Genomic DNA, 12,456 nt, shown 5'->3' with positions numbered 1-12,456 from the left:
GAGGCAAGAAACATCGGCGCATATATATAAGACGTGCCGTGCCGTACAAGCAGCGAATCCTAGGTCGTTGACAGGTCTGTGACTGTGTGTGGAGGTATGTATCTCGTATATATCTAATTAGTATATTTAAAATTACCACACTCTATGGTCATAGTCACAACACAGCACAGCCACAGGCACTTGGCTCGGAACCGGCGAGTCGGTAAAAACTGTATTGAGTAAATGAAAATATGGTTGTAGGGGCCTATAAATTTCCAAACACCAGCCTGATTATGAATCTGATACTGCTCGAATGAGATGTTGCACATGCCACATGGATTAAATATTATTATGTAGAGATGGTACAATTCTACAACTACGTACCCTACATATCTCAATCACAATATGAATAGGCCCCCCCATAGTCGCTGTCTAATGTTCATGGCATTGTTTTTATTTTAGACTTGTTTCTGCAATCATGGACAAGACTTTAACTGGAAGCAAGATCCGTCAGATCTTCATAGATTTCTTCAGAGAGAAGTATCAGCACACCTACGTTCATTCATCTGCTGTCGTTCCACTAGATGACCCAACTCTCCTATTCACTAATGCAGGAATGAACCAATTTAAGCCAATCTTTCTCGGAATTGTGGATCCGAAAAGTAAACTGGCAAGGCTAAAAAGGGCTGTCAACTCCCAGAAGTGTATCCGTGCAGGTGGAAAGCATAACGATCTGGATGATGTTGGTAAAGACGTGTACCATCATACTTTTTTTGAGATGCTGGGTAATTGGTCCTTTGGCGACTACTTCAAGAAAGAAGTTTGTGCCATGGCATGGGAACTGCTTGTAGATGTCTACAAACTTGATAAGGAACGTATGTACGTAACCTATTTTGGGGGCGATACTAAGGCCCAATTGGAACCAGATCTAGAGTGCAAGGACATCTGGCTAAAACTAGGAGTACCTGCAGATCACGTCCTTCCAGGAAACATGAAGGACAATTTCTGGGAGATGGGTGATACGGGACCATGCGGACCCTGCAGCGAGATTCATTACGATAGAATCGGTGGCCGCAATGCAGCACACCTCGTTAACATGGACGTGCCGGAGGTACTCGAAATCTGGAATCTGGTTTTCATCCAGTTCAACAGAGACTCGAGTGGGTGTCTCAGCGTGCTTCCTTCGAAGCACATTGACTGTGGCATGGGCTTGGAGAGACTGGTGTCAGTCATTCAGGACAAGCAGTCGAACTACGACACAGATCTGTTCCGCGCGCTGTTCGATGCCATAGAAGCGGGATCCGGAGCACGGCCGTACACGGGTAAAGTTGGTGCAGACGACAAGGACGGTTGCGACATGGCGTACAGGGTGATTGCCGACCACATGCGCACGCTGACGATTTCACTAAGCGACGGTGGAACACCCGACAACACAGGGCGAGGGTACGTGCTTCGTAGGATCCTGCGCAGAGCTGTCCGATACGCCAACGAGAAATTAAAGGCGAAGCCCGGATTTCTCGCCAGCCTGATCGACGTCGTCGTTGAACTGCTTGGCGACGCCTTCCCAGAGCTGTCCAGGGATCCGGAAGCTATCAAGGACGTTATAAATGACGAGGAAACCCAGTTTTTGAAGACGCTCGCACGCGGCGAAAAGATGTTTTACAGGACCGTCGCGAGGCTCGGTAATGACGCCTCCGTCTTGCCGGGAGATGTCGCCTGGCGCTTGTACGACACATACGGTTTCCCTGTCGATCTCACAGAGTTGATGGCGGAAGAGCATGGCTTCAGGGTCGACATGACCGAATACGAAGATGCCAAAAAGCAAGCGCAGTTGGTTTCTCAGGGGCCAGGCGGTGGAGTCGACGACGGGATAAATCTGGACGTGCATGCCATCAGTGATCTCCAGCAGCAAGGAGTATCTCCTACAAACGATAGTCTGAAGTACAGCTATACGTACGAAGGCGAAAACCCGAAGGAGGCGACCTACAAGTTTGAGTCGTGCGTCGGTAAGGTGATCGCTTTGCGTTATAACAAGCAGTTTGTGGGCAGCGTCTCAAATCAGGAATGCGGCATCTTGCTCGACCGAACCAGCTTCTACGCAGAGCAAGGAGGGCAAATATACGATGAGGGCTTCCTGGTGAAGCTTGGCGATGAAGAGACAGAATTCTGCGTGAAGAATGTGCAGGTGAGAGGCGGATACATTCTGCACATCGGAAGCTTGGAGGGCACCGTGAAAGTCGGAGATGAGATGAAGGTTCAGATAGACGAAGGTCGTCGCAAGCTGGTCATGAACAACCACACAGGCACGCACATTCTGAACTTTGCTCTCAGGCAGGTGCTAGGCGAGGCAGATCAGAAGGGCTCACTTGTGGCTCCAGATCGACTGAGGTTTGATTTTAGCGCGAAAGGTGCCATGAAGGCTGCTCAGGTCAAACAGGCAGAAGAAATTGCGAAACAACTGATATCCAAAAACGAAGAAGTTTACGCAAAGGACAGCCCTCTTGCACTGGCTAAGGCAATTCAAGGTCTTCGAGCGGTGTTCGACGAAACGTACCCCGACCCGGTCCGCGTTGTTTCCATCGGTATACCCATCGAAGACATGCAAGCTGATCCAACTAGCCCCGCTGGCTCGGTGACGTCCGTCGAATTCTGCGGCGGTACGCACCTGCGACGCAGTGGACACGTCGGCGATTATGTCATTGCGTCAGAGGAAGCCATCGCCAAGGGCATCCGCCGCATCGTCTGCCTCACCGGTCCTGAAGCGACGAGGGCTCTACACCGCGCGACTCTTCTCAACCAGCAGTTTGCGCAGCTGCAGGAGCAGGTTACCGCGCGCTGTGAGACGAAGGAGCAGCAGAAAGCCGCTAGCAGGAAGATCGTGGATCTAGGCGACGACATCTCTCAGTCGGTCATCCAGGCCTGGAAGAAGGACGAGATGCGGGTGAGCCTGAAAGGCCTCAAGAAGAAACTCGACGACCTTGACAAGGCCGCCAAGGCTGCGATGCTGCAGAGGGTCGTCGAGGAGGCGAAACAGATGATTGCCGCGAAACCGGAGCAGATGGTCGTCGTTCACCGCTTCAATGCCGGCGCCGTCGGGAAGGCACTAGATGGTGCCATTCAGCAGTACAAAGCTCTCTCGCCAAAAACTGCTGCAATCTTCTTCAGCACAGATGAGGATACCGATAAAGTTCTCTGCATGTGTTGTGTACCCAAGGAGCTTGTCACTAAAGGCTTGAAAGCTAATGAGTGGGTCGGGCATGTTAGCGGAGTACTGAATGGTAAGGGAGGTGGTAAGGAAGCTGCTGCACAGGCCACCGGGTCCAACATTGAGTCGGTAGATATTGCTATAAAGATGGCAGAGGAATTTGCTCTACTGAAACTAGAAAATTGAATGCACTGATTATGTAAAATGGGCAGTTTTTACTTGCAGGGAAATTTTGTCTCTGATAATTCATCGAGTATTGGCTTGTCTGTAATTTTGTTAGTATTGGTTTTGTTATTTAAAACAAGGAAAATATTTAGTGTAGTTCCATAGAAAATGGATTTCTATTATTTCATCTTTTCTCAGTGTATTTACATACAGGTTCACGTAAATTTTATTTCATTGCGCGAAGGTATTGATACTTACACTCATAATACGTAAATACCTCTACTCTGGCTATGATAATGCAATACACTGGTAAATGAATTATTTTTGAATCTGATGTGATTCTAAAGTTTTTGGTCCAGTATATAATGTGGTATATAATGTTTTCATCATTTTGATATTTTTTGATTGGTGATTTTTAAGAAAAAGGTGAAATGTGTGGAGGAATTGGTGTAAGTGGTCAAGGTGGACAACTGTATTTGCTTTGCTCTCAAATGTGCACATTTGCCCAATTATAGTATAAAGTCAGTCTTAGATATAAACCTGAAACCACAGCCTATCCTGATTTTGAAGATTTTGATTTCTACTACATAATCTATAGTAAAATCTATTATACGTAATTAGCCAGTCCTGTCAAAATTCACCAGACCGGACTGGCGGACGGGCTGCTATTCCAAGCACTGATAAAGTGCTCACAGGCAGTTTTGTCACAGCAACGCACCACTGTTCTAGCACCCTTTCAAAAATTCAATATTTTAATTAAAAAATGTAATTCATCCAGAAATGAATATTTACAAAAAACACGATTCCTGTACTCCTGATGAAACTATGTCTACTTACGAATCCATAGAAACTTTGATGTGGCTTTAATTTCTGGCCTGTGTTACAAGTTCCGAATAATATGCTAAATGCTCTTCAACTGCTGTCATTCTCCCAGAAATTTTAATAGGGATGTTGTTTACAATCGGATGGGAGAAGGCGTGGAAGGGGGTCGTACCCTCCCCCCAATGTATCAATTAAAAAATAAATAACCAGTCTGTTCGGAGACGTGTTTGTCAAGCTATGAAAACACAGCATGACTGTGTTGGGATTGCTAAAACAGCTGAAAATAAAGGATTGTGTAAATGGCCAGCTAATGGGTGTAAGGACTTCATTTTTGACCACCATATTGTAGAATCTCAGCATGAACATAACTGGCTGGCCGTGGCTAATACTGCTTTTTACTGTGACAGTGTGAGTGTGAGTGATGTAAAATAAATACAGTTTACAGTACAACATTACTGGTAAATTTCTAGATTTACACATAGTATTTAATTTTAACAAGAAGCATAATTATGATATGGTTACAATCTCTATTGATCGTCTCACAATACTTTAAGAAAAGTAATTGATATTGAAAACCAGTGTGGTTGAGGTAATTGTAATCACGTACAGTCAACCACTTGTTCAAGAAAGGAATATTCGTTAAATATACAATACCCTACACACAGTGAGTCCGTAACATTAACCCACTGAGACGATTATATTCCGTAAAATGAATGAACTGAAAACAAGGAGAATAAATCTGATTTGTAAACTGATAAAATTACTCGAAGGGTTTTCTCAAAGGATAACTAACTTGAGGTTATACGAAAAAGCAATTTACAAAAATACCATTTCTATTGCATCCGTTTATATGCCACTAATTATAACTATATATCAAACACACATTCACTAAATATTTTAATTTGTAGACTAAAGCTATATATGGCTATATGTATGCAAGTGCACTACTCGTATCCAACACCAAACTGCCCCAAAACATTGGCTCCGATGATATAATGGCAATTTTAATGTTTCTTCCATGTTGAACTTGTCATCATGGTCACTTAAATAGCTAAACCGATTGCTGAAACAAGACAATTTGATCACAACACATTGTTTAATAGCTTTAGCACTTACCTGTTACACAAATTTAATGAATTTTGCTAATAATTACTTCATTTTTGTAATAGTAAAATTGCTATTTATGCCGCATCTACTATTACGTGATAAGTACCTAACATATCTATCATAAACTCGCCCTGTAGTGTGCACATAATAATACCAACCGAACCAATATATCTATATATATCTATATTTATATCTATATATAAATATAAATATATATATACAGTACACATATGCACGCATGCACACACACTGATATATATATATACTACAGTACTGATAAATTGTAACACAAGCTTACCTATTAAAAACATGGAGATAAATCTATGAATACTTATGCTACGCATATAAATTTGTGTTACTAACAAACTCCCTTGAAAAGTACACAGGCACGCGCTTCTACTATATATAGAAAGTCAGTAATACAGACAAATGTGGACCCATACAGGAAGGTAGAAATCGGTTGTAACATATGTAAGCAAAGAATGAAGACAACGTGAACTATATACATGTACCTAATTAATAAAAGTTCTTCGTTTTCGACCATAGAGAACAGAGCTGCTAAGAATATGTGCGAAGCACAACTGATGATAAATAGAAGTCGTTTTGCTAACTCTCTTTGCACAACAGTCTCCGTATACACAACCTTAGCACAAGTATACACATAGAAGGCCGAATTGTTCTAAGACGAACATCATATAGTAAAAAAAACACAATAAAATAGCACTGACTTTTTATGAAGTACATTCATAGAGATAAGTTGTCCTGTTGTCTACTATATGTCGTTACCTGCGCACAGCTACTACTATATAAACTTACTAACTCGCATTCTTCCCAAACACAGTAGCACACATTTTAAGAACACTCAAATAATGACAGAAAAAAAGTAGCAACTTCCTATAACCACGGTCACGGATTGGTATACGCATTAACGATCCAAAACGACTCCCACACTAATTCCGCTATAGATTCGTCACCCACACCCCGACTGAAATGGGAACCGTGAGGAATGGCGACTGGGCATGTTACTGCCCAGTCGAAAGTCCTCAGCGCGCCCGCCTAGCATGCCCGCCGCCTGGCACATTCCATTCATGCTCATACCGAGGGCGTCCATGCCCGGTGGTGAGTGCATCCCTAGCGCCTCCGCGCGGTGGTATGCGTGCTGCCGACTGCTACACAGTAGGACGTGCTCGTCGAGGGCCCTCCTGTCCCCGACCGCGCCCCCGCACAGCCCGCAGTGGAACGTCTCGTTGTTGCTGTGGTACTTGGCCATGTGCGCGGGCAGCATGGCGGCGTCGGGCAGCACCTGACGACACACGAAGCACTCGTACGCGTCCTCTCCCGCGTGCTGCAGTGTGTGCTTCTGAAGCGCCGCCGCGTCTGTGAAACGCGCCTCGCAGCGGCCGCACGGAAGCTCCGTCGGCGCGGCGACGCTGCTGCGCTGCTTCCTCGTCTCCGTGGCAACGCACGCAGCTGCCGCCGCCGCCGCCGCTGCCGCCGCCGCCGCTCCATCGCCGCCTCCCTTCTCCTTCGCATGCTCCTTGAGGTGTGCGGCGAGAGTCTTGTACAGCTTGAACGTAGTGCCGCAGAACTCGCACTGGAACGCCTGGTCGTCGCCGTGGATCGGCAGGTGGGTCTTCAGCGAGTAGTGTCGGCTGAATGCGTGCCCGCACACGTGGCAAACGTACGGCTTCGTGTGCGTCTGCATGTGGCTGCACAGGCTGCCTCGCAGGCTGAACGCAGCATCGCACTCGTCACACTTGTACGGCTTCTGTCCGCTGTGCGTGCGCAGGTGCTTGTAGAGGCTGTCGGGCCGGCTGTACGTCTTCCCACACATGTTGCAGCTGCAGCTGCCCTTCTTGATGCCGTGCGCTGCTTCGATGTGATCGAACAGCTCGTTGCGGCCGGAGAGGTTCGCATCGCAGAGGCTGCAGGATAACTCGATCTCCTTCAGCACGGCGGGATGCCGCTTGCGCTGCTGCACGGTTTGCCGCATCTCGGTGACGGTGTGAAACGGCAGGTGCTTCTGCAGCTGGTCGAACGTGTCGAACGACATGCTGCAGACGCCGCAGCGGTTCTGCGAGTTGTCGACGGCGTGCGTGAGCGCGTGCTTGTGCAGCAGCTGCGGGTCGCGAAACATCGCGTTGCAGCGGCCGCAGCGGTGCATCTCGTCGTCGGCGTGCTTCTGCGCGAAGTGCTCCTGCAGGCGCTTGTGGTTGCGGAACGTCTCCAGACACACGGAGCAGCTCAGCGGCGACGTGGGGTCGACCGGCGCCATGTTCGCAAAGTATGGACTCATGCCCTTGCTCTTGCAGAGGTGGCTCGGCACCTTGAGTTTGGGTTTCCCCGAGCAGTGGTTCCTCATGTGGTAGTGGAGGCTGTACGAACGCGTGAACGTCGTCTTGCAGCTTCCACACTGGAACGGCTTCACGCCGGTGTGAATCTTCTCGTGAGTGGTGAGGAGATGCTTAGCTGTGAACGCCTTGCCGCACGTGTCGCACTCATATGGTTTATTCTCTGAGTGAGTGTACATGTGCCGGTTGAGAGAACTCCGTTGTTTGAACACAGCCGAGCACGTGTTGCAAACAAGCTCCTCCGCATTTTCACTCTCCCTAGCTCTCAGCTGGTAAGGAAACCCTTTGCCATCTTTTTTATCGTCCGGATTGGACGACTCGCCACTTTCATTTGCTTCGTCTGTGGGAAGCTGTAGAGAACCACGTCCCTTATCCGTCCAAGGTTGCATTAACGCTTGATCTGTGCTAGGTTGTTGCCGCTTTTGATCTTTGCTAGGTTGTGTTAGACCTTGGTCTTTATTAGGTTGATCTGTGCTAGATTGTAGCAGCTTCTGATCTCTACTACTAGGCTGCCCTAGTCCTTGTTCTGCGCTGCGAGGTATGAGACCTTGCTCTGGACTGTGTGCCACCAGACCTTGCTCCGCACTGTGATGAACAAGCCTTTGATCTCTGCCAGGCGGGAACAAGTCTCGATTTGCGAGGCTTGAAGGGTCCCCATTCCCTGAATGCAGTTGAGAATTTAGATCACTAATAGGAGATTTATGCGCTTCTTTACATGAATATTTAAACGGGTTAGATGGCAGATCAGTTGCGGCATGTTGATAAGCATCTTTATTCATGTGAAGCTGAGACTGTTCTTCACCTGCTGGAAACTGATGTGTAGTTTGCGGAGGAACGTTGGTCTCCATGACGATAGCACTCGAAGCAGACACTAAACTTTGTTCTCGTATGAAATTATGCATTTCCAAATTCATTCGTATATCCATGTCTCTCGCATTTTCAACTTCCTGCTTTGACGACGCGTGATCGTTCACAGTATCGATAAACTGTTCATCGTTAACTGCCGCAGCCAGACCGTTTGTGGTGTCTAGCATGTTGCTTGCCATGAAAGGCAACTGTACACCAGAGATGAGAGCTTCAGACTCGTTCAGCTCTTTTTTAACATCATCCGGGTCTTCTGCCGTACTCCCCCCGGCGCCATCCGCCTCCTTGACCGGCCGGTTGTCAATACGCATCAGCGTTTCCACTTCTTTCCGCGAGACCGCATAGCGATGCGTCCTCATGTGGCGCTGCAGGATGACCGCCACGGGGAACGTAGCGTCGCACACGGGACACAGGTATCTCCGCATGTTTGCCTGCTTCTTACTGCGTGGTCCCGGCTTCACGAATGCAGACTCATCCATGCCCTCATACGCTGCTTCCTCCTCCTCCTCGCCCGGCTCTCCGGCGAATTCGTTCGGAGACAGCGCGGCAGCAGCAGCCTGCTCGCCTGAATTTTTCTGCCGCCGCGAGTTCTTCTGGTAGTGCGTCTTCATGTGGCGCCTCATGTTGCCCTTGTCGGTGAACCTCCAATTGCAGACCTCGCAACGATGCGGCTTTTCACCGAAGTGCGTGCGCATGTGTTGCCGCAGCGCCCCGGACTGCACGAACGCCTTGAAGCACAGGTTGCAGACGTACGGCTTTTCGCCGGTGTGGATTCGCTCGTGCTCTTCCAACGCCGAGCGCGACGCGACCGACTTGCTGCAGTATCGGCAGACGTACGGCTTCGGAACGGCGTTCACCTCGTCGTGCGTGCGTAGATGCTTTGTCAGGTTGCTCTTCGTCTTGAACTGTTTCTCGCACACCGAGCATTCCCAGGGTCCTCTGTCGTGCGTTCCGAGGTGGGTGCGGAAGTTCGAAGCCCGTGAAAACATTCTGTCGCACATGTGGCATGAAAACTGCTTCAACCCACGATGGGCTAACATGTGATCTTCAAGAATTTCTTCCGATAAAAATGTCATGTTGCATTCTGTGCACGTGTGGCTGCTACCTTTCGATGCTGGTTTTTCGCAGGCGTGCTGGACCGCCATGTGATTTTGTAGACTTTCTTTGCCATCGCACACTTCACCGCAGTTGTTGCACTTGTATGGGCTTGCTCCCGTGTGATGGCACATGTGTTTTTTCAAATGTGCTGGCAGTATGAATGTCTTGTCGCACATGTCACACTTGTAAGGTCTATCTCCTATGTGCAACCTTTCATGTGACTTCATAGCCGCACGTGACGTGAATGCCATGCTGCAGATGCTGCACTTGTGCGGCTTTTCACCTGTATGAAGAAGCAAATGCTGCCGCAATGCAGCCTTTTTCTTGAATACTCGTCCACATTCACTGCACGTGTGACAATGCGCTGTTCCTGATGCTGTGCGGTTTGTCATCTGGGCATTGAATTTCGCATCAACCCTCTGATCTCCGTTTTGTTCTTCTTGAGTGCAATGGTAAGCTTGCTCTGTGTCCACCAATGCCCCTCCTCACATTTGCATACTTGTCGACATCTGAAGGTAGAAACAGCATTTGTATGTTTATTTATGAAAGATGGAATAGTAGTAGCAAATCCAGACACGACTCAGAAATTTTGGAAATCCCTGACCCCACCATCGCCCACCATGGGCCCTTATCAGTCCATCTTACCAATCCAGGGTTCTCCCTACGTTGCGCAAACTGGGCGCGCCCGCCCCGTTTGGGAAAACTCCCCCCACGTTTCAATCGTTGCGCCCTGATTAAATTCCACCACAATAAAAGTTTGAAAGCGCGGGAATCGATCATCAAGAATTCCTATTCGACCAGGCCCCCGGACGCGTGTATTTTTACGATACCACTAATGAGTAAACGTCCTACACTACGCATGCACTGCAGACCACACACAAGTACAAACAGTCACCCTGTCCCAAACCTTAACACAAACTGTACCGACTCGGCTGTCTTATATACAAGTACCCCAAATACCGTCTATGGTGTGGTGGCGATTTTACGCATTACGGTAAAAAACACGACCCCCGGACCCCCCTAGTTTCCCCTCCCCCTCCCCCTCCCCCCTGTTTCAATTTCATCCTGGGGAGAACCCTGCAATCGTAAAAATATTCATTTTAAAATCGAAGATGCAGAAATCTGCAGAAGATACTCATGCTTGCTAACAGACACATTCGATATCTGTCGACAATGATTATTGAAAAAAAGTTATTAAAACACGTGCAGGTGCACACGTGTACGCACGTGCACACACGCACACGCGCGCGCACACACACACACACACACACACACATTTATATATATAAAATTCCATAATCTCATCGCGCCTGCCTACATCTATGCACACAAATACATGATGCATGCATATCTGATGCTAGCTCTAGAACTATATAGCCCTTCTTACTACCTTCTTCTAGCTAATCTGATACAATCCCCAGGTTTTGGCTTGATTCGCCTATAAATTATATTATAAGTATAACTTCCTAATTCTCAAACTATGCAGACCACCTGTCATAAAACCATTTCTTACAGGTTCGTGACATGCAAATCTCATTACGAAATTCCATGAGATTTTCATCAACCTTCCATATCACATTTTTCATGAGGCCACCCTTAAAAAATTGTTTGTTTCCCCTTTACCTACTCGCCTCTCTGGGTACCGATTAGGTAGGTAGGTGAAAAATCTTTTTCATTTTGTTTTGACAAGATGTGTGTATGTATAAATTGTATATTCTGTTTTGTGTATATGTTTTTGTGGAACGAATTAGATTTTTTTTTTGCGAAACAAAATAATTTTTGTTTTGTTTTAATTGGCCAATACACAAACTTACTTTAGACATTTCATTACTTTTTCATGACAAATTTTTATTTTCCATGATGATTCAAAACTATGCTTAAATGATGAAAATACTGTACTGAGACAACATAATTATGTAAACATGCGTCTCCTTCCCACCATGTCCATACATGTATTAATTTTTCTAATGGTCTCCACACTCTACTGATCACTGCTTTGACAGATTAGATGTTTCAATGGTCTCCACACTCTACCTGATCACTGCTATTGACAGATTCACTGTCTTCTCGTGGCATTTTGCCTCCGATGCGGCTTTTAATGGCAACTATTCCCACATTTCCAACAGCAATAAATTCTTACAAACAATGCAATCATGCCATTTTTAATTGCATATACTTCTTATAAAAAGCCTTGGGCCCATCCAAAACGCCACGAAAGCAAGCGTATTTTGGCACTTGAAGCCATGTCTCTTTCAGACTCCTATTCAATGCAGTCATAACGATGTTACAAGGGCCTGCAGAGTAATAGTGAATGCATTAAAATGCTGGTGTCATACTCAAGTCACTGGTGGCATGTTTTACTTGATCAACCAGCTGGAACCGACCAAGACCTAGCACATTGAAGACATTAAAAATTTTATCATGCAATTTAACGAAGATCATAATCATACCAGGAATAGACAAAAGGTTGTCATAATAAATTTTAATAACAACTGTTACCTAATTCTGTCATAGGTTGATGGCAACCGCGTAATTATTATAGTGTGATGCCTATTCCAGGTTGTAATCCTTACTGGAGAGCAACACTATGACTAACATAAACTAAGTGTCATAACAGAGACATTAACTACACACTGATTGTGCTATCACAGAGTGTGTCTGTTGGATTGAACCAGAAAAAATTATTATTCATGATATTAAGAAGGGTTATGGGATGAGATGATGATTTATTTAATTGACAAAGTCTTATAGTGCTGCCACTATGGATGTCATCGTGGGCACGGTATTCGATAAAGTCGTGATAGATTGTGGCTCCGATATCGATATCGAAATAATCGAAAAATGCGTACAATAAGGTTTTTGTTT

At 46.4% G+C, this 12,456-nt stretch overlaps 2 protein-coding genes across 2 annotated transcripts in view; one reads left to right on the top strand and one right to left on the bottom strand.

Moving 5' to 3' along the window:
* The first annotated feature begins 2 nt into the window (after positions 1–2).
* Positions 3–4,479, top strand: LOC106804880 (alanine--tRNA ligase, cytoplasmic-like). Its single transcript, XM_014806260.1, has 2 exons — positions 3–94; positions 442–4,479. Exon 2 carries the CDS (start codon positions 458–460, stop codon positions 3,368–3,370), a length of 2,913 nt encoding a protein of 970 aa, XP_014661746.1. The 5' UTR covers positions 3–94; positions 442–457; the 3' UTR covers positions 3,371–4,479.
* Positions 4,480–4,634: 155 nt separating this feature from the next.
* Positions 4,635–12,456, bottom strand: part of LOC106804879 (zinc finger protein 585A-like) — a 21,182-nt gene continuing 13,360 nt past the window's right edge. Inside the window, exon 2 of the mRNA XM_014806259.1 lies at positions 4,635–10,100. Coding sequence (XP_014661745.1) covers positions 6,249–9,983 — 3,735 coding nt within the window. The 5' untranslated portion in view covers positions 9,984–10,100 and the 3' untranslated portion in view covers positions 4,635–6,248. The remainder of the gene's footprint in view (positions 10,101–12,456) is intronic.

The sequence above is a fragment of the Priapulus caudatus genome, unplaced genomic scaffold, assembly GCF_000485595.1.
Source record: "Priapulus caudatus unplaced genomic scaffold, Priapulus_caudatus-5.0.1 Scaffold91, whole genome shotgun sequence".
Lineage (NCBI taxonomy): Eukaryota > Metazoa > Priapulida > Priapulimorpha > Priapulimorphida > Priapulidae > Priapulus > Priapulus caudatus.
This window is presented reverse-complemented; position numbering and strand designations above follow the sequence as displayed.

Coding starts and splice junctions, on each gene's coding strand:
- LOC106804880 (XM_014806260.1), top strand. CDS start 458: ATGGACAAGACTTTAACTGGAAGCAAGATCCGTCAGATCTTCATAGAT.